This window comes from Patella vulgata, chromosome 2, assembly GCF_932274485.2.
Source record: "Patella vulgata chromosome 2, xgPatVulg1.2, whole genome shotgun sequence".
Taxonomy (NCBI): domain Eukaryota; kingdom Metazoa; phylum Mollusca; class Gastropoda; family Patellidae; genus Patella; species Patella vulgata.
The window spans coordinates 82,758,778-82,782,962 of NC_065880.2; the positions used below are offsets into that span (position 1 = coordinate 82,758,778).

The 24,185-nt window shown below is 37.1% G+C and overlaps 1 protein-coding gene across 1 annotated transcript; it reads left to right on the top strand.

Moving 5' to 3' along the window:
• Positions 1-3,980: 3,980 nt before the first annotated feature.
• On the top strand, positions 3,981-20,631 carry LOC130010641 (putative ankyrin repeat protein RF_0381). Its single transcript, XM_056098394.1, has 7 exons — positions 3,981-4,128; positions 4,252-4,923; positions 5,196-5,261; positions 12,183-12,272; positions 18,684-18,889; positions 19,160-19,940; positions 20,615-20,631. The coding sequence occupies exons 1-7, from the start codon at positions 3,981-3,983 to the stop codon at positions 20,629-20,631; spliced, it is 1,980 nt and encodes a 659-aa protein (XP_055954369.1).
• The last annotated feature ends 3,554 nt before the right edge of the window (positions 20,632-24,185 follow it).

Consider the following 24,185-nt stretch of genomic DNA (forward strand, 5'->3'; position numbering starts at 1 on the left):
GAAAACTAAACCACGAACAAATTATCATATCCCGAACTACTAACACTAAAGCAACCAAATCGGTCCATGAGATCTTATAACCAGAACACTCTTGTCGTTCCAAAGTCAAAACTGAAACATTTTGATGATAGAAGTTTTAGTGTGGAATGATTTACTGCTAAAGATCCAAAAACAGTGAAACTTTGACTACTTTCAAATCACAGCTGAAGACTCACTTATTTCTGGAATGCTATTAGTATTATATGTTCTGTTTACTGAGTATAGAACTACTTTTGGATGGATTTGGCTCTCTACAAATGTACATTATTATTGTTAGTATTATTGCTTACCGACATCGATTCAGTCGGATTAAATAGAGGCCCAACAAATAAATTTACCTAACATTATAGATGATACTGACTTGTTTATATCATCTACACACGATGCCAAATGTTGTCAATATTAAATCAATATTAAAATGATATTCCTTTAAGACTATTCAACTTTTACAATATTTTAGTTTGCAAGAGATTCAAAATGCCTTAAATTACGACCTATATACTTTATAATTTGTTTTGACACACCATAAATACAGTACTGGCTGAAGTATGTCCCATTCATAGGCGTACGGGCTCGATGATTGTAAGGGGCGTAACCTGAAATGACTGAAAAAACTGCGAGTTACAGACGGCGGTGCTGGTCATTTGCGAGAGGCAAATTTGGAAAATTTAACGGGCGCAAAGGCTTTTTCCTGGCGCGAATCTTGATAGTGGGAACCTAGCATTTAGACGGTTGTATGGATATCTTCTATGTCTATCGTAACACCTCACTGGTTTGCACGAATAAAATTAATAGTCAGACCTTTTATTTGAGTAACTTCCTTGTTGAATAAGTATGGCAATAATAATGTATAATATCAAGAAGACGGTGTGAAATTGTATACGTATGCATAACATCAACGATGAATATATGGATGGTATTATTCATTATTATTAAACATTTGGATTATGACGTGATTTTTTTAATTGTTTAATGAACAGAATCCTTTTATGAAGGACGTTTCACCGGTGTCCTCTTACAGAGATAATCTAGAGATATCAGATAAAGTAATAACATGAAATGGTCCCGTGATGCAGAGGCGTACGGGCTCGGTGAATGGGGAGGAGGAGGGGGTGTAGAACCTGTAATGCCCGAAAAAAATCTGGATTACAGACGGCGGTGCCGGTCGTCTGCGACAGGCGAGTAAAGTACCGCTACCCCCCTCACCCCCTAGAAATTTTATGAAAATTTGACGGCCGCAAAATTGTTGTCCTGCTTTTCCAGGCAGTGTGTATACAGCAACTTCAAAGTGGTCTAGCCTAACTCACGTGACTGACTCGAATTCCAATCAACCAATCAATCGTTTACAGTCACCGGAGATGGACCTTTGGGGGAAAATTTTAAAAATTTAACTGCCGCAAACTTGAATACAGCAAGTTCAATGTGGTCCAACATAGTCTACCTTAGGCTACTTACCTGAATTCCAAATCCCAAACAACCAATCAATGGTTGCGGGGTATGGGGCCCTCGCGCTTCCCGAAAATGTTTTGAAAATGTTACCACCGCAAATGCTTTTTTCTGCTATTGTAGCCCGTCAATTGAGCACATTCAAAGTTGTCCAATCGTTTTGCACCCGAAATCGCACTCTATGCCGACCTGAATTCCAACCATCCTATCAGACTGTTGCAGCTGCATTGACAAATAATAATCACAGGCACTCGAAGGGATTAAAGTGAAACCTCTTTCATATAGTTAGCAAAATAAAGAGCGCGAGATTACATAAAACACCAATTTTACATTTTCTTTAAAGCGGTATTAGGTAAGAGCTTACTGTTCTCGCTATAATATTTGAGAAAAAGATTATAAAGAAAGAATATGCTGGAAATGTTATTCAAATTACATCGACGATACAATTATATAATCTTTAAGTGGCATTTAGTGATTGGGGTACACAATAACAGAACACAATTTTTATTGGAAACAATCAATAGTTTTATTCTAATAGCACGACGTTTCGACAAGTATCCTCTTATCGTTATCAAGCGATAAGAGGATAACGATAAGAGGATACTTGTCGTAACGTCGTGCTATTAGAATAAAACCAGTGATTGTTTCCCATAAAAATTGTGTTCTGTTATTGGATACAATTATAACCTACCCTGGTTTGTCATCACTACCGTTGTTACGATAATGAACAGTTTTATCCATTTTTACGGTAACCGCATCGTGCGAAAATCTTAATTAAATCTACTTGTATCGCAGCCATCCGATGGTACCGGAAGTTGATAATGATCTTGTCTAATTAATTATTTATATAGCATTCCAACCCATATACCCCGCGACGACTGAGTGATTGATTGTTTGGGATTCAGGTCAGGTTAGACTAAAGTGTAAACATCCCTTATGTATATTATATACACGCCAACTACCTAGAGTGTATTCCGCCCTAATGTATATTGTATACACGCCGACTAGCTTAGTGTGTATTCAGCCCTTATCTGTAGTGTATTCAGCCCTTATGTATTGTGTATATAGCACTTATGTATATCATATACACGCCAGGAACATTTGGCTGTAAATAGAGCCATAATGTATATCATATATACGCCAACAGCCTGAGAGTGTATACAGCTCTTATGTATGTTATTTACACAAGCCAACTACCTTAGCACGCCGACTATCTTACAATTACGTATATTATAAATACTTCTATTCGAACTTTATCCACCGAGATCATTTTTTCCCTAAGCATTACTTTTTATTGGTGTCCGGAATGTAAAGATGAAATACAACGCGCAACACGCCTTTCAAAATAATTGGGCTTTCCCAGTGAATTGACGTAAATGACCTAAAATAACACGATACAGGATGTGACACTCAGGGTCTTTGATCGACCAGAATGACTTGTTTTCTATGAAGATCAAGGTATATAATCTTTTATCCCTTTTTATTGATGTCATATATACCTTTATTGATTCAGCCGTTCTAGAACATTGGTTGCCAGTCAACGATGTAATGTTTATACGATTAGGAGGTATGTAAAACAACAATGGCGTTTTATGGGCTGTATTGCTGTGTATATTTACTTTCCTGTATATACGATCGCTTATTTTGGCATACATGTGGACCTAAATCAAACCTATGACTCGAAGATCTAACCCATAAATACACGGATAACCTATGACCTGAAGGTTCCCGTTAAACTCGATCACCCACCCCACCAAACCACTCCCGCCATGCTACAATAAATGACGAAGTCTAGTCAATAAGATATGAAAATATAACTATTTTCAGATTGTCGGAGGTTACAAGCAGAACTGAATATTTACATATTTCACTACAGTTCAGAGTTCTACTGCAATTTGGACTATTCTTTGAATGATGGATTCTGGATGTTGGTGTACCGTGTTCCATGCCGTTCATAAAGATGAAACAGAAAAACTGAAGCACTTAGTATCATTTCCAAATCTTTGTGATAATTCGGAACTGGAACAGCGCGAAACCATTCTTATGTTGGCTTGCAGGAAACAGTTTCCAGTTTATTGAAACACCAAAAAGTCAAGGATATCATCAATAAAATTTCACACGTCGAAGGTTTTTCAGCTTTACATTTATCGATACATTTGGGACAGTCTGAAACCACGTGTATTCCATTAGTAATGGCGTTAGTGGAAGCAGGAGCTGATGTAAATATTTCTTCCAGAGAAATGATGACCCCCTCGTTAATGTCCGCAAGTAGAGGATTTATGTCGGTATTGGCATAGTTGATAGATCATGGTGCTGATGTTTATGCAGTAGATCAAAATCATTTTACAGTTCTCCACCACGTTCTCACAAAACCAAACGCCAACTTGTTTCTCCAGAAATTAATTTTCACTGGAGTGCAAATTGATTTACAAAATAAGTTTGGCGAAACCACGTTATATCTAGCTACGAAATCCAACAACGAGTATGAAGTAAATATGCTATTAGAAACAAATGGTTCTTGTGTGGATTTATCTGACATAAATGGAATCACACCACTTATGTTGGCTGCAATACAAAATGAAATCAAAGTTATAAAACTTCTACACAAACACGATGCTAATGTCAACAAACAAGATGACCGCGGTAGAACATCTCTGATTTTTGCAATCCAAAATGACAATAAAAACCCTGTCAATGTTTTGTTAAAAATGCATGGCTGTGACGTGAATTTGTTCGATAACAAAGGACAATCTTCCTTAATGCTAGCTTTACAAATGAGGAAGAAGGAACTTGTCGACTTTGTTTATCAATATGGTGCAGACATTAACAAAAAAAATAATCACGGTAGAACATCTCTGTATCTTGCAGTACAAAATGGCAATTTAAATGCTGTTAATCTTTTGTTAAAAATGGGTGGCCGTGACGTGAATTTGTCCGATAACAAAGGGACATCGCCCTTAATGTTAGCTGTACAAAACAGCAAGACAGAACTTATTAAACTTCTTCTTCAATATGGTGCGGACATTAACAAACAAAATAATCGCGGTAGAACATCTCTGTATCTCGAAGTACAACATAAGAATTTAAATGCTGTTAATCTTTTGTTAAAAATGGGTGGCTGTGACGTGAATTTGTCCGATAACAATGGAACATCGCCCTTAATGTTAGCTGTACAACGTGGCAACACAGAACCTGTCGAATTTCTTCTTCAATATGGTGTGGATATTAACAAACAAAATAATCGCGGTAGAACAGCTCTGTATCTCGCAGTACAAAATGATAATTTAAAGGCTGTTGATGTTTTGTTAGAAATGAAAGGCTGTGACGTGAATTTGTCCGATAACCAAGGAAAATCGCCCTTAATTTTAGCTTTACTAAATTGCAACACAAAAGTTATTGAACGTCTTCATCAAGACAACGCCGACGTTAAGAGACAAGGTGCGGAATTCAAAACCGCGGTTATAAAGTACTGAAACACGTGTTGAAAAACGCTTATAAATATCTCCAGCATTTGGTAGATTCTAACAATAAGGTTGATTTTGTTGGTTTGGATAAAAATGGTGATAACATTTTACATTATTTAGCCAGGCGTTTCACAACCTTTTCTTCTTTTTACGGCTTTAGGGATGACTCACCTTTTTCGTTTTTAAAGGACTTTTTAACTGATAAGCGGATTGATATGAACCGTATAAATTCTACGGGCAACACGCCATTAATGGTCGCAACTATTTTATACAACATCCCCTACATGCATGCTTTGTTACAACATGGATGCAGTACCAATATAAGGAATATTTAAGGACATACTGTCTTACATCTCAGTATTATTGGTTTCGTAAAATCGAAGCACGACTACTACCATAAATGGAACTCGGGGTTGTTAGCTGCCATATTGTCTTCAGATATAGATGTCGATGCACAGGACAAAGACGGGCAAACTGCCTTAATGCTGGCTGCTAAACTCGGAGATTATAACATCGTTAAACAGCTATGTAGAGCCGGTGCAAATTGTAAGATTTTGGATAAGTTTGGAAAGTCGATGGCACACTATCTTGACTTCGCTGGAATACCAGATGTTAAGTTCTATAAATACATCATCCGTGGTTGTGGAGTGGATATAACAGACAAACGAGGAGAAACAATGATGAACGTGGCCATGGGGTCTACTCGGAGTGGCGCATTATCGGATGCTTTGAAGCTGATTAGTTACCTATTAGATGCAAACTATTGCTTTCAGAATCTTGGACATAATACACGAGATACGTTGGTGGATCTCTTGTCTGGTCGAATTAACGATCATAGAAAACTGTTGTATGGCAGTGGGACGGACAAGATTGACATTGTTTCCATGTTACCTTTCATGGAAGGTGAGTACGGGGACAATGATGATAATGACGCACAGGCAGCTAGATTAATGTCCAAGCATCAGAATTTCAATCATATTGTAATAACATTTGCTTAAGCTTAAAGTCAATGTGTATTAGAACTATTAGGCAACATTTAGGAACAAGCATACAAGACAAAAGTTTCTCAGGTCAAGGTACCAATAACAGTACAAAATTTCCTTCTGTTGAAATGTTCATTAGAAGATAAATATTTTGACTTAGAAACGGAAGATAGTGATGACGATTACAACAGTTATATGTACATGCAATATGATCCATACGTATTTTGTATGGATCTTTACGATTCAGAACATTATTATGACTTCCATGACTATGATACATGTACATCATTGTCCAACTCCTCCTCCACCTTCTCGCTATCATCGTCACCATTATCACCATCATTGCAGTGTACCTTGCCAACATCCTGATCCGCATCGATAGTGATGACGATTATGACTATGATATGGATGTGGAATATGATATAGAGACGAAGTTTGTAAAGATCTTTACGATTCAGAAGATCATTATGACTTCCATGACCATAATACATGCACATCATTTTCCCCCACGGCCTCACTATCATCATCATCACCACCACTACCATCATCACAGTGTTCCTCACCAGCATCCTGATCTGCGTGTATACCAGCATCACCAATATTGCTATCAACATTACAACAATCCCCACCATCATGATGATTTATCTGTTATACATACTTAGCAGTCTTTATGTCAACCAGCTTACGAGAAGAATTGAAGGCAATTAACAGACGGGTTTATTGGGTCTCAGTATCACCCGTAAAGACGTCTGTCCAAAGGCTCATTATACTGGGTTAATCACGGACAAAATAAGTGGATTCCGTAGTGGGAAATTATCAAAATAATATTGTACACCATTGTAAATATTTAGAAATAGGTAATTATATGTACTGTATGTGATAAAACAATGACAAAACGTCTATAGAATGACAATGTTCGCAGGAATATTGCATCTCAATGATTTTGGTAGGGAACGTAGCATCAATTGAATATATATTTAAGTCAAGGTGTTGTTGTTAAGCAGTACTCCTTATACACCCTGTTCAGATTCTTCTCTGTGTTTCCTTTACCGTTTCTAAATTGTCAGCTAGTGATATTTTCAACATTAGGTCCGTTTTCCATGTACGCCTTTTTAGGTCGAAAACACGTTCGGAAACGTTGCAAAAACGCATACATGAAAAACAGACATTACCATTTTATGAAACGAAATTATTTTATTAATATTGCTTTATTAATTGTCGTCTTCATTATCACAGTCGGAGCAGTACAATGGGACCTTAAACCCCGTTTGCTTTATTAATTGCAATGATATGTCACCAGTATAACCAGTTTGTGAAATTAAATGTTTTTTGTCGTTTCTTCCTTTGTTTGTCTAACGACAGTTTGTCTAAAACGAAATACATGTAACATTAAGATACATAGAAATATCAATGAGCAGAGGAACACACTTGGTACCTATAGCAAAACAAAATAAAAACATATCAACTAATATTACCCATAGACTTGTGACCTGTACAAGTCCATGTACTTGTCTAAAACGAAATACATGTAACATTAAGATATATAGAAATATCAATGAGCAGAGGAACACACTTGGTACCTATAGCAGAACAAAATAAAAACATATCAACTAATATTACCCATAGACTTGTGACCTGTACAAGTCCATGTTCCTAAAGCAACGACCGGCGTCACAGATTGCCAACATTTTATATAATTTCATTTGCAGACCCCCCAATATATATTTCATAGCTACGCCTCTGAATTACCCATAGACTTGGGACTAGTCCAAGACCACCATGTTCCTAAAGTAACGACCGCTAGTTTTAAAACATTAAGCTGTGGCTAGATTATTCTGAAATTCCCGAACTTTATAGGTACGCTATCTCCCTTACCTCAGACACGTGAACAAAAGCGTTGTCCAATTATAGGTCGTGACACAAACACACTCAAATCAAACATTATGACCTCCACGTAAACTTTAACATTGAACGAACCTTGAACTTTGCAATTCGATTATAACAGGTAAATATTTTCGCTGGAGAGTGCGAGAGTTGGTATTCTCGATGATATTTTCTATCGGGGAATCTGAGAGGTTCCCAGCTGGGTCAGTAGCCAATCGAATTTAGTGCCGAATTATGCAGGGAATTACGTGAAGGTCTCGATAAGATATACAATTTAGCAACACCCAAAACATATCAACTAATATTACCCCTAGACTTGGGACCAGTCCAAGACCACCTCTGCCATATCAGATTCTCATCGATGCTGGTTGGCACTATTGTTGAGTAACGGATAAAGCTACACTATGTTGTCATTAGCGGCAGTTTTTTAATCTCCAATTCAGAGTAGATGAAAAACAAATAATTATTAAATTACGTACATCGAATGAATGTATCAACATATCTGTTAGGTAGCTATGGGGCCCTCGCGCTTCCCGAAAATGTTTTGAAAATGTTACCACCGCAAATGCTTTTTTCTGCTATTGTAGCCCGTCAATTGAGCACATTCAAAGTTGTCCAATCGTTTTGCACCCGAAATCGCACTCTATGCCGACCTGAATTCCAACCATCCTATCAGACTGTTGCAGCTGCATTGACAAATAATAATCACAGGCACTCGAAGGGATTAAAGTGAAACCTCTTTCATATAGTTAGCAAAATAAAGAGCGCGAGATTACATAAAACACCAATTTTACATTTTCTTTAAAGCGGTATTAGGTAAGAGCTTACTGTTCTCGCTATAATATTTGAGAAAAAGATTATAAAGAAAGAATATGCTGGAAATGTTATTCAAATTACATCGACGATACAATTATATAATCTTTAAGTGGCATTTAGTGATTGGGGTACACAATAACAGAACACAATTTTTATTGGAAACAATCAATAGTTTTATTCTAATAGCACGACGTTTCGACAAGTATCCTCTTATCGTTATCAAGCGATAAGAGGATAACGATAAGAGGATACTTGTCGTAACGTCGTGCTATTAGAATAAAACCAGTGATTGTTTCCCATAAAAATTGTGTTCTGTTATTGGATACAATTATAACCTACCCTGGTTTGTCATCACTACCGTTGTTACGATAATGAACAGTTTTATCCATTTTTACGGTAACCGCATCGTGCGAAAATCTTAATTAAATCTACTTGTATCGCAGCCATCCGATGGTACCGGAAGTTGATAATGATCTTGTCTAATTAATTATTTATATAGCATTCCAACCCATATACCCCGCGACGACTGAGTGATTGATTGTTTGGGATTCAGGTCAGGTTAGACTAAAGTGTAAACATCCCTTATGTATATTATATACACGCCAACTACCTAGAGTGTATTCCGCCCTAATGTATATTGTATACACGCCGACTAGCTTAGTGTGTATTCAGCCCTTATCTGTAGTGTATTCAGCCCTTATGTATTGTGTATATAGCACTTATGTATATCATATACACGCCAGGAACATTTGGCTGTAAATAGAGCCATAATGTATATCATATATACGCCAACAGCCTGAGAGTGTATACAGCTCTTATGTATGTTATTTACACAAGCCAACTACCTTAGCACGCCGACTATCTTACAATTACGTATATTATAAATACTTCTATTCGAACTTTATCCACCGAGATCATTTTTTCCCTAAGCATTACTTTTTATTGGTGTCCGGAATGTAAAGATGAAATACAACGCGCAACACGCCTTTCAAAATAATTGGGCTTTCCCAGTGAATTGACGTAAATGACCTAAAATAACACGATACAGGATGTGACACTCAGGGTCTTTGATCGACCAGAATGACTTGTTTTCTATGAAGATCAAGGTATATAATCTTTTATCCCTTTTTATTGATGTCATATATACCTTTATTGATTCAGCCGTTCTAGAACATTGGTTGCCAGTCAACGATGTAATGTTTATACGATTAGGAGGTATGTAAAACAACAATGGCGTTTTATGGGCTGTATTGCTGTGTATATTTACTTTCCTGTATATACGATCGCTTATTTTGGCATACATGTGGACCTAAATCAAACCTATGACTCGAAGATCTAACCCATAAATACACGGATAACCTATGACCTGAAGGTTCCCGTTAAACTCGATCACCCACCCCACCAAACCACTCCCGCCATGCTACAATAAATGACGAAGTCTAGTCAATAAGATATGAAAATATAACTATTTTCAGATTGTCGGAGGTTACAAGCAGAACTGAATATTTACATATTTCACTACAGTTCAGAGTTCTACTGCAATTTGGACTATTCTTTGAATGATGGATTCTGGATGTTGGTGTACCGTGTTCCATGCCGTTCATAAAGATGAAACAGAAAAACTGAAGCACTTAGTATCATTTCCAAATCTTTGTGATAATTCGGAACTGGAACAGCGCGAAACCATTCTTATGTTGGCTTGCAGGAAACAGTTTCCAGTTTATTGAAACACCAAAAAGTCAAGGATATCATCAATAAAATTTCACACGTCGAAGGTTTTTCAGCTTTACATTTATCGATACATTTGGGACAGTCTGAAACCACGTGTATTCCATTAGTAATGGCGTTAGTGGAAGCAGGAGCTGATGTAAATATTTCTTCCAGAGAAATGATGACCCCCTCGTTAATGTCCGCAAGTAGAGGATTTATGTCGGTATTGGCATAGTTGATAGATCATGGTGCTGATGTTTATGCAGTAGATCAAAATCATTTTACAGTTCTCCACCACGTTCTCACAAAACCAAACGCCAACTTGTTTCTCCAGAAATTAATTTTCACTGGAGTGCAAATTGATTTACAAAATAAGTTTGGCGAAACCACGTTATATCTAGCTACGAAATCCAACAACGAGTATGAAGTAAATATGCTATTAGAAACAAATGGTTCTTGTGTGGATTTATCTGACATAAATGGAATCACACCACTTATGTTGGCTGCAATACAAAATGAAATCAAAGTTATAAAACTTCTACACAAACACGATGCTAATGTCAACAAACAAGATGACCGCGGTAGAACATCTCTGATTTTTGCAATCCAAAATGACAATAAAAACCCTGTCAATGTTTTGTTAAAAATGCATGGCTGTGACGTGAATTTGTTCGATAACAAAGGACAATCTTCCTTAATGCTAGCTTTACAAATGAGGAAGAAGGAACTTGTCGACTTTGTTTATCAATATGGTGCAGACATTAACAAAAAAAATAATCACGGTAGAACATCTCTGTATCTTGCAGTACAAAATGGCAATTTAAATGCTGTTAATCTTTTGTTAAAAATGGGTGGCCGTGACGTGAATTTGTCCGATAACAAAGGGACATCGCCCTTAATGTTAGCTGTACAAAACAGCAAGACAGAACTTATTAAACTTCTTCTTCAATATGGTGCGGACATTAACAAACAAAATAATCGCGGTAGAACATCTCTGTATCTCGAAGTACAACATAAGAATTTAAATGCTGTTAATCTTTTGTTAAAAATGGGTGGCTGTGACGTGAATTTGTCCGATAACAATGGAACATCGCCCTTAATGTTAGCTGTACAACGTGGCAACACAGAACCTGTCGAATTTCTTCTTCAATATGGTGTGGATATTAACAAACAAAATAATCGCGGTAGAACAGCTCTGTATCTCGCAGTACAAAATGATAATTTAAAGGCTGTTGATGTTTTGTTAGAAATGAAAGGCTGTGACGTGAATTTGTCCGATAACCAAGGAAAATCGCCCTTAATTTTAGCTTTACTAAATTGCAACACAAAAGTTATTGAACGTCTTCATCAAGACAACGCCGACGTTAAGAGACAAGGTGCGGAATTCAAAACCGCGGTTATAAAGTACTGAAACACGTGTTGAAAAACGCTTATAAATATCTCCAGCATTTGGTAGATTCTAACAATAAGGTTGATTTTGTTGGTTTGGATAAAAATGGTGATAACATTTTACATTATTTAGCCAGGCGTTTCACAACCTTTTCTTCTTTTTACGGCTTTAGGGATGACTCACCTTTTTCGTTTTTAAAGGACTTTTTAACTGATAAGCGGATTGATATGAACCGTATAAATTCTACGGGCAACACGCCATTAATGGTCGCAACTATTTTATACAACATCCCCTACATGCATGCTTTGTTACAACATGGATGCAGTACCAATATAAGGAATATTTAAGGACATACTGTCTTACATCTCAGTATTATTGGTTTCGTAAAATCGAAGCACGACTACTACCATAAATGGAACTCGGGGTTGTTAGCTGCCATATTGTCTTCAGATATAGATGTCGATGCACAGGACAAAGACGGGCAAACTGCCTTAATGCTGGCTGCTAAACTCGGAGATTATAACATCGTTAAACAGCTATGTAGAGCCGGTGCAAATTGTAAGATTTTGGATAAGTTTGGAAAGTCGATGGCACACTATCTTGACTTCGCTGGAATACCAGATGTTAAGTTCTATAAATACATCATCCGTGGTTGTGGAGTGGATATAACAGACAAACGAGGAGAAACAATGATGAACGTGGCCATGGGGTCTACTCGGAGTGGCGCATTATCGGATGCTTTGAAGCTGATTAGTTACCTATTAGATGCAAACTATTGCTTTCAGAATCTTGGACATAATACACGAGATACGTTGGTGGATCTCTTGTCTGGTCGAATTAACGATCATAGAAAACTGTTGTATGGCAGTGGGACGGACAAGATTGACATTGTTTCCATGTTACCTTTCATGGAAGGTGAGTACGGGGACAATGATGATAATGACGCACAGGCAGCTAGATTAATGTCCAAGCATCAGAATTTCAATCATATTGTAATAACATTTGCTTAAGCTTAAAGTCAATGTGTATTAGAACTATTAGGCAACATTTAGGAACAAGCATACAAGACAAAAGTTTCTCAGGTCAAGGTACCAATAACAGTACAAAATTTCCTTCTGTTGAAATGTTCATTAGAAGATAAATATTTTGACTTAGAAACGGAAGATAGTGATGACGATTACAACAGTTATATGTACATGCAATATGATCCATACGTATTTTGTATGGATCTTTACGATTCAGAACATTATTATGACTTCCATGACTATGATACATGTACATCATTGTCCAACTCCTCCTCCACCTTCTCGCTATCATCGTCACCATTATCACCATCATTGCAGTGTACCTTGCCAACATCCTGATCCGCATCGATAGTGATGACGATTATGACTATGATATGGATGTGGAATATGATATAGAGACGAAGTTTGTAAAGATCTTTACGATTCAGAAGATCATTATGACTTCCATGACCATAATACATGCACATCATTTTCCCCCACGGCCTCACTATCATCATCATCACCACCACTACCATCATCACAGTGTTCCTCACCAGCATCCTGATCTGCGTGTATACCAGCATCACCAATATTGCTATCAACATTACAACAATCCCCACCATCATGATGATTTATCTGTTATACATACTTAGCAGTCTTTATGTCAACCAGCTTACGAGAAGAATTGAAGGCAATTAACAGACGGGTTTATTGGGTCTCAGTATCACCCGTAAAGACGTCTGTCCAAAGGCTCATTATACTGGGTTAATCACGGACAAAATAAGTGGATTCCGTAGTGGGAAATTATCAAAATAATATTGTACACCATTGTAAATATTTAGAAATAGGTAATTATATGTACTGTATGTGATAAAACAATGACAAAACGTCTATAGAATGACAATGTTCGCAGGAATATTGCATCTCAATGATTTTGGTAGGGAACGTAGCATCAATTGAATATATATTTAAGTCAAGGTGTTGTTGTTAAGCAGTACTCCTTATACACCCTGTTCAGATTCTTCTCTGTGTTTCCTTTACCGTTTCTAAATTGTCAGCTAGTGATATTTTCAACATTAGGTCCGTTTTCCATGTACGCCTTTTTAGGTCGAAAACACGTTCGGAAACGTTGCAAAAACGCATACATGAAAAACAGACATTACCATTTTATGAAACGAAATTATTTTATTAATATTGCTTTATTAATTGTCGTCTTCATTATCACAGTCGGAGCAGTACAATGGGACCTTAAACCCCGTTTGCTTTATTAATTGCAATGATATGTCACCAGTATAACCAGTTTGTGAAATTAAATGTTTTTTGTCGTTTCTTCCTTTGTTTGTCTAACGACAGTTTGTCTAAAACGAAATACATGTAACATTAAGATACATAGAAATATCAATGAGCAGAGGAACACACTTGGTACCTATAGCAAAACAAAATAAAAACATATCAACTAATATTACCCATAGACTTGTGACCTGTACAAGTCCATGTACTTGTCTAAAACGAAATACATGTAACATTAAGATATATAGAAATATCAATGAGCAGAGGAACACACTTGGTACCTATAGCAGAACAAAATAAAAACATATCAACTAATATTACCCATAGACTTGTGACCTGTACAAGTCCATGTTCCTAAAGCAACGACCGGCGTCACAGATTGCCAACATTTTATATAATTTCATTTGCAGACCCCCCAATATATATTTCATAGCTACGCCTCTGAATTACCCATAGACTTGGGACTAGTCCAAGACCACCATGTTCCTAAAGTAACGACCGCTAGTTTTAAAACATTAAGCTGTGGCTAGATTATTCTGAAATTCCCGAACTTTATAGGTACGCTATCTCCCTTACCTCAGACACGTGAACAAAAGCGTTGTCCAATTATAGGTCGTGACACAAACACACTCAAATCAAACATTATGACCTCCACGTAAACTTTAACATTGAACGAACCTTGAACTTTGCAATTCGATTATAACAGGTAAATATTTTCGCTGGAGAGTGCGAGAGTTGGTATTCTCGATGATATTTTCTATCGGGGAATCTGAGAGGTTCCCAGCTGGGTCAGTAGCCAATCGAATTTAGTGCCGAATTATGCAGGGAATTACGTGAAGGTCTCGATAAGATATACAATTTAGCAACACCCAAAACATATCAACTAATATTACCCCTAGACTTGGGACCAGTCCAAGACCACCTCTGCCATATCAGATTCTCATCGATGCTGGTTGGCACTATTGTTGAGTAACGGATAAAGCTACACTATGTTGTCATTAGCGGCAGTTTTTTAATCTCCAATTCAGAGTAGATGAAAAACAAATAATTATTAAATTACGTACATCGAATGAATGTATCAACATATCTGTTAGGTAGCTTGAATGTTTGTGATTTTGTTTTGTTTGTTTTATTTTTGTGAGTTTTAATTTATTATGCAATATTAATTTATTATGCAATATTAATTTATTATGCAATATTTAGACAAAGAGCTGTCCTTTCTTGCTATAATAATTGAAAAAAGGATAATAAAAAATGAATATATTGAAAATCTCCGTCATATTACTTTGTTTTGAGCGAATGTTTGAGTGTTCTGAAAAGACAGTCTCGACTCAACGGACCATATGATTGACGAATTCCTCACATCACCCAGGACACGAGCTTATGTAACAACTTTTTCAGATCTTAGTGTAGTAAAACGAAATTTTGAAATATAACATAAAACGAAACGAAATAAGATGTTTTACTTTAATCAGATTGTTATCACTTTTGAAGTTTCGTAGTTTAGGCTAGTCTGATTTTATCGCAAAACATGTGATTTGGTTGCCGGATAGTTCACCATCTTGAAAGTGGTCGCCATTGTCGAATTTGTGAAATGAAATGAAATGGGGTTTAACGTCCTACTGTCGAATTTGTTGTAAAATGGCATATTCATGATTTCTTTTTAGAGCGGGTGCCGATTGTTGATAATTTTGGAAAGGCTGTGTGTTTTATCTTTCATTCAGTAAAATGTCAAATGTTAATTTCTGTAAGCACAATATCCGTAGCTGTGGAGTGGATGTAACAGAACAAACTTGCTAAAGTATGGCGAACTTAGTGATGAACTTTATGCAGCGTGATACATTACAGGATGTTCTCGAGTTGATTGGTTACTACTTAATAACTGCAAACTATTGATTTGAACATTTTGGGAGATCACGGTGGCTAAGTGGGTAAGACGCTGGCTCGCTAGCCCGGAGGTCGGGTTTTCGATCCCTGCATTGACCGAGAAAGTTCATCCAGATTTTCCGGCGTGGCTCCCTATTGTCAGTGATGCAGTACGGAAAGCCTGACTAGGGAAGATGTCTAGTCGTTCGGATGTGACGAAAAACCGAGGTCCCGTTCACATTGGCGTGCACGTAAAAGATCCCTTGAAAGTTGGAATTCGATATAAGAGTAGGCCGTAGTGCCGCTATCCGGGGAAAATTTCTCCCATAACACACTGTATGGCGTATGCCTGTCTTCATTAGCCCAGTTTGGAGCAGAACAGTAGGACGTTAAACCCCATTTTGTTTCATTTTGAACATTTTGACTGAATGTATTTTATCCCGATAGAGGAACTTATATCAAACCAAATTAAGGACCAAGGAAAACTACTGTTGTACGAAAGATGGGGCTGTCAGAGTCGACATCGTTTCCACGCTAAGTAGAAGTTTAAACCGTTTTCCAGATTTCTTCAGAGATTATTGTGATGATGGGTTTACGAGTGCAAAGTCGAAAGATGAAGGATTAGCCTATCGACTACAAATCCTCCGGGGTCTCATTGTCATGGGTAACACCTTTTCGACTGACAAGGGGAGTGGGCTGTGGGCTAGTCGTTCGTATTTCAGACATTATGGTGTTGACGTAAATCACGTACAAACATAGAGGTATAAGGGGGAATATTATATACACACCAACAATATAAGGCCGGATTTCCATGTATCTTTCCACCAGCAGACGGCCACCGCATTTCCGCGCGCGATTTTTATTTGTATTTCTTTATGCACAGAAAACTGAAAGTTATTCACTGAGTTAAACACGGCGAGTGATAAAAGACTTTTTATTGATAGCCATAGAGAAAAGAAAAAACACCCCATACAAGAAGCTTTTCAAAATAATCGGGCTTTCCAAGAGAACTGACGTAACTGACCTAAAATAACACGATACAGGATGTGAAACTCAGCTTATATAATCGACCAGAATGTCTTGTCTTCTATCAAGATGAAGGTATATAGTCTTTTATCCTTTTTTTTATATATCTTTATTGAATCAGCCTTGCTCGAACATTGGTTGCCAGTCAACGATGTAATGTTAATACGATTATGATCTCTGTAAAACAACAATGACGTTATATGTAGTATATGCCTATGTACATTTACTTCCCTGTATATGCGGTGGCTTAGTATATGGTTTAAAGTCCACTCGACAAAAACTAGGTCATTAACGGACTAAGATATTGTTCAATTTTATTTCAATAATTCGCTTGTACGTGGAGGTCTTTAGCAGTGGACGAAAAACGGAGAAAAACCCCGAGGTCGGACAGGCGACCCTAAATGTTGTCACGGACTAGTGGAGAATCAAGTTTAGGGGAGGGCATTACGAGACTAACATATATCACAGATGGGAGAGAGAAATGGGTTTAACATACACTCGAAACAAACTAGGTTATTTCGGGACTAACATATGGTTCAATTTTATTTCAATAATTCGTTTGCGCGTAGGTGTCTTTAGCAGTGGGAAAGACCCCGACAAAACCCACGAAGTTGGACATGCGACCTCACTCCTTGTCACGTACACGCGGAGAATCGAAACCACACCACCTGACTAAATGACAGACCTTATGATCCAACGTGTTAACCATTCAGCCACCAAACCCTCCTTATCAGGGCTGAATCACTGTTGGCGACCATACTTCTTGTCACGTACAGTACCTGGATTTACCCCATAAATACAAAGATAAATTATGACTAGGGATGGGATAAAACATATCGAAATGGTGTGCTGGGTTAGTGATATTGGATCAATGAATCGGAAAATTATATTAAATTCGTGTTTGTTGAATCCCAAACCTATATAAAGGCAATATTAGAAAGTATATCCAATATATTTATATTCGTTTGGTTAATCTTCCGCCAAGTGGCCGCCATATTGGATCACTGGAATTGGTAAAACATATTGTAACCCTATAAAGGACATATTACACGGTATATGAAATCTAATTTTATACTTAATCGATGAAAAAAATTACGTTTTCCACCATTTTGTGAAGGAAAATTGCCGCCATATTGGATTTCCATCATATTGGATTTTCAAAAATGAAAAATTATTTTGTAGTATTTTGGTTTTTTGGAAAATGGCCGATCCCCGACCGCAATTCGCCTAGGAAAAATCCCTGCACATTTATATTCAGGAAAATACGTTGTAATTGTCACATCCCTATTTTAATCCGAAGAATCGATGACCCTCCACTCCACTCCCGTCATGCTACAATACATGATTAAGATATAAAAATAAAACTATTTTCAGATTTTATGAGGTATTCCACATAAATAGAACCAAATACGTACAGATATTTCACTAGAATTCGGATTTCTTCTGCAATTTGGATTATCCTTGAAAATGATGGATTCTGGATGCCGATGCGTATGGTTCCAAGCCGTTCGTAAAGATGAAACAGAAAAACTGAGACGCTTAGTATCATTTTCAGATATTTGCGTTAATTCGGAATGGGGCGAAACCATTCTTATGTTAGCTTGCAGGAAGCAGAACTTGGAAACAGTTTCCATTTTATTGAAGCACCAAAAAGTTAAGGACGTCATCAATAAAATTTCACACGTCGCAGGTCTTTCGGCTTTACATTTGTCTATACAATTTGCACGATGGGAGATCACGTGTCTTCCATTTGTAATGGCGTTAGTGGAAGCAGGGGCTGATGTAAATATTTCATCGAGAGCAATGATGCCCCCCTCGTGTATGTCAGCATGTAGAGGATTTCTGTCAGTTTTGGCATACCTGTTAGATCATGGTGCGGATGTTAATGCAGTAGATCAAAATCAATGTACAGTTCTCCACCACATGGTCACAAAACCCAATGGCTGTGTGATTTTACACAAATTAATTATTGCAGGAATACGAATTAATTTACAAAATAAGTTTGGTGAAACCCCGTTATATCTAGCTACGAAATCCAACAACGAGTATGCTGTAAATATGATATTAGAAACAAATGGCGCTTGTGTGGATTTAGCTGACAGAAAAGGAATCACACCACTTCTTTTGGCAGCAGTTCAAAATGAAATCAAAATAATAAAACTTCTACACAAACGAGGTGCTAGTGTCAACAAACAAGATGGCCGCGGTAGGACAGCTCTATATCTCGCAGTAAGAAATGGCAATAACAGTACTGTTGATGTTTTCTTAAAGATAGAAGGCTGTAACGTTAATCTGTGTGATAACAATGGAAAATCGCCCTTAATGTTAGCTTCACAATACGGCAATTTGGAACTAATTGAATTTCTTCATAAACACAAAGTTGACGTTAATCAACAAGATGATCTCGGTAGAACATCTCTGTATCTCGCAGTAGAAAATAACAATTTAAAGGCTGTTGATGTTTTGCTAAACATGGATGGCTGTGACGTGAATTTGTCTGATAACAAAGGAAAACCACCCTTAATATTAGCTGTACAAAATGGCAACACAGAACTTATGAAACTGTTTCATGAATATGGTGCAGACATTAACCAACAAGATAAGCGCGGTAGAACATCTCTATATCTAGCAGTACAAAATGACGATTTAAATGCTGTTGGTGTTTTGCTAAACATCAATGGCTGTGGTGTGAATTTGTCCGATAACAAAGGAAAATCGCCCTTAATGTTAGCTGTACAAAACAACAACACAGAACTTTTGGAACTTCTTCATCAACACAACGCCGACGTTAACAAACAAGATGACCGCGGTAGATCTGCTGTTTATTACTGTTTGCATCAAATGTGCAGAGATGAAGAGGATGGCATAGAAATAATGAAGTTGTTGGAATGTTTTGGTGCGGAATTTAGAACACAAAACCGCGGCAATAAATTAATAAAACACGTGATGAAACACTTTTATGATTATTTCCAGCATTTAGTAGATTCCAATATGGTTGATTTTGATGGTTTGGATAAAAACGGTGAAAATATTTTACATTATTTAGCCAGATGTTCCGTGGCCTTTTCTTCTTTGTCCGCTTCTATGACTTGCTCAGATCTTTCTTTTTTAAATATCGTTTTGACTGATCAGCAGATAGATATGAACCGTATAAATTCTATGGGTAACACACCATTAATGGTTGCAGCTATTTTATACAAAAAACCGTATATGAAAGCCTTGTTACAACATGGATGCAGTACCAATATAAGCAATATTTATGGACATACTGTCTTACATCTCTGTATTATTGGATTCGTAAAATTGATTTACGACTACACTGGGTGAGGTTCGGGGTTGTTAGCTGCTATATTATCTTCAGATATAGATGTCAATGCACAGGACAAAGACGGGCAAACTGCCTTAATGTTGGCTGCTAAACTCGGAGAATATGTGCTCGTAAAACAACTATCAAGAGCCGGTGCTGATTGTAAGATATTGGATAAGTTTGGAAAGTCGATGGTAAAGTATCTTGACTTCTATCGAATAACAGATGTCAATTTCTGTAAATACATTATCCACGGTTTTGGAGTGGATATAACAGACAAAGCAGGGAAAAAGATGATGGACTTGGTCATGGAATTTATACATCGTGGTGAATTATCGGATGCTTTGAAACTGATTAGTTACCTAATAGCTGGAAACTATTGCTTTCAGAATCTTGGACAGAATAGACAATACAGGATGTACTTTTTCTCGATGTGGGATCTATTATCGGATCGAATTAGCGATCGTAGAAAATTGATGTATGAAAGTGGGGCGGATAGAATCGAGGTTGTTTCCAAGTTACCTTTTAGGGAAGATGAGTACAGATACAATGTTGACACACAGATAGCTAGATTAATGTCCAAAGAATCAGAATTTCATTCATTTTGTTCATTAAAAGATAAATATTTCAACCTAGAAACGGAAGATAGTGAGGACGATGACGATGATTACTATGATATGGATTTGGAATATGATACAGGCGAATTTTGTATAGATCTTTACGATTCAGAAGATTATTATGACTTCCATGATTATGATACATGTACATCATTGTCCAACTCCTCCTCCACCTCCTCACCCTCATCGTCACCATTATCACCATCATCACAGTGTTCCTTACCAGCACCCTGATCCGCATCGATACTGACGACGATGACGATTATGACCATGATATGGATTTGGAATATGATATACAGTCGAAGTTTGTATAGATCTTTACGATTCAGAAGATCAGTATGACTTCCATGATCATAATACATGCACATCATTTTCCCCCACCGCCTCACTATCATCATCACCACCATCATCACAGTGTTCCTCACCAGCATCCTCATCTGCATGTATACCAGCATCACCAATATTGCTATCAACATTACAACAAACACCACCATCATGATGATTTATTTGTTAAACATACGTAGAGGTCTTAAGACCAACCATCTTACGAGAAGAATTGAAGGCAATTAACAGACGGGTTTATTGGGTCTCAGTATCATCCGTAAACACTTCTGTCCAAAGGCCCATTATACTAGGTTAATCACCGACAAAATGTTTATAAAATCCATAATAAGTGGAATCCGTAATGGGAAATTTTCAAAATAAAATTTTACACCATTGTAAATATTTAGAAATAGGTAATTATATGTACTGTATGAGATAAAACAATGACAAAACGTCCATAGAATGGAGCAAGTTGACTTGACTTCCATTATAAGAAACGATAACAAATAGATCTCCACAACTGTAATGACAATATTCACAGGAATATTGTATCTCAATGATTTATGTAGAGAACATAGCATCTCATGAATATATATTTAAGTTAATGTGTTATTAAGCAGTGCTCCTAATACAACCTGGTCAGATTCTTCTCCGTGTTCCCTTTACCGTTTTAAATTGTCAGTTAGTGATATTTTCAGCATTAGGTCCGTTTTCCATGAACGCCTTTTCTCCACCGAAAACGCGTTCGGAAACGTTGCAAAAACGCATACATGAAAAACAGACATTACCATTTTATGAAACTAAATTGTTTTATTAATATTGCTTTATTAATTGTCGTATTCATTATCCCAGTCGGAGCAGAACAATAGGACGTTAAACCCCATTTGCTTTATTAATTGCAATGATATGTCACCAGTATAACCAATTAGTGAAATTAAATGTTTTTTATCGTTTTTTTCCTTTGTGTTTCTAACAAGAATTTGAAAAAAATAAAATTGAAATACATGTAACAAGATTTTAGAAATGTTTTATTTAACTTTATTAAAGACATATTATATAGAGAGGTTGGATGGCCGGATGGTTAGCAAGTGCACGCTGTATCATACGGCCTGTCATTGAGTCAACTGGCGTGGCTTCGAATCCCAGGTTGTGCGTGACAAGTGTGGGTTTTCTCCCGGTCCTCCCACTGATAAAGACCCCTACTCGCAAGCGAAAAACCATTGTCCCGAAATGACCTAGTTTGTGTCGAGTGGACATTAAACCCCATTTGTCTCTCTCATATTATGTAACATTTAGATGAAGAGTTGTCCCTTCTTGCTATAAAAGTTGAAAGATAGATAATAAAAACTGTATTGAATAATCCCATTCAAATAACTTTATTTTGGGCAATGTATTGAAAAATCTCAGTCAAATGGCTTTATTGTGGGCAATATTGTGAGTGTTTTGACAAGATCAGATTATTTAACATCGGTCGGGTGTTCGATCCCTGCATTGGCCGAGAAAGTTTAACCAGATTTTCCGGCGTGGTTCCCCCTTGTCAGTGATGCAGGACGGAGGGCCTGGAAAGGACAGCTGGCTAGCCGTTCGGATGGGACGAAAAACCGAGGACCCGTGTACACATTGGCGTGCACGTAAAAGATCCCTTGACAGTTGGAATTCGATATAAGAGTAGGCCGTAGTTCGGAGCAGAACAGTAGGGCGTTTCATTTCATTTAAACAACCCTTTTAGATCATGGAGTAACGAAGACAAGTGAAACGAAATGTTGAAATATACAAGAAAAAAGAAACAAAAAAACCCCAAAACAAACAAAGCGAAATAGGTTCGGTGTTTTTCATTTTCAATCATGAATGAATTTTAGTTCTATATTTTAGGATGGAATGACTGTAACGCAATCATGTGATTTCGTTGCTCGATACTCGACTTGCTTGAAAGTAGCCGCCATCTTTGGATTTCGATTGGCTAATGGCCTTTTTCAAAAGAGTTCAGGAGTTAAAACTGCCGTTTCCAGGATTTCTGAAAGAGATTATGTAAAGTAGCGTTATTTAACGCCCACTTCCACCCATATGATATCGCAGACAATGACATGTTATGTATACAAGTGGGTTATTTATTTACAACGTAAGAGAACTTGTGCTTAAATTTAAAGCGATCAAGTCGCTAATTGAATGTCATCCACAGTATTGGACATTGCAAGTAAATTTAAATTATTAGCCATTAGATCAACATATAAGGTGTTCCATTAGATCAACACATAATATAAGATCAACAAATAAAAACCGTGACTTACTGCTACTGGTTTTTGTTTTGATGGTGGGGGGGGGGGGGGTCTCACTTTAATGTCTTGTACACGCCCCACTGATCTTTTTGGTTCAGGAAAGCCAGTATTTTATTAAAAGCATTAGTTGTCTCTAATTTCCAGATATACCAAAAAATCCATTTTCTAATTGGAAATAATAACTACCCGATAAATTCGTGGGAATGTATCTTTGATGCATGACGCATCTCATTCGTATACGTGACCCGGAAGCCGGTTAAAGGGGGATAATCCCATTTTTGAATCTACTTAAAAGTAGAAGCGTCAGCCGTTTTTCAGCTTTTTAAGAGATTGGTGTGTTAACGAGTGCAAAGCGAGAATGATAATCGGCAGAGAGATAGGAGACTAGCCTATCGACTACAAATGCCACTGGATCTCAATTATCACGAATAGCACCTCCGAGACTGACAAAGAAAGTGGCCTAGTTTTTCGTATTTTAAACATTGCAATAAATAGTCTCACAACAATAACCTAACTGTTTTGTATCATATACACAACCTTAGAGTGTGTACAGCCCGTGTGATATTATATACACATCAAATATCTTAGAATTACTTATATTATAAATACGTCGTTTCGAACGTAATTCACACAGCCCGTGTGATATTATACACACACCAAATATCTTAGAATTACTTATATTATAAATACGTCGTTTCGAACGTAATTCACTGAGATTGTTTTTTTTTATCCCAACCACTAAT

Bases quoted from the DNA above. Each gene is read 5' to 3' on its own strand.
- LOC130010641 (XM_056098394.1), top strand. From the start codon at position 3,981: ATGCTATTAGAAACAAATGGTTCTTGTGTGGATTTATCTGACATAAAT. The intron at 5,262-12,182 runs GTACCAATATAA...TATTGTCTTCAG, and splicing joins TTTGTTACAACATGGATGCA to ATATAGATGTCGATGCACAG. The intron at 12,273-18,683 runs GTAGAGCCGGTG...TAATGGCGTTAG, and splicing joins TAACATCGTTAAACAGCTAT to TGGAAGCAGGGGCTGATGTA.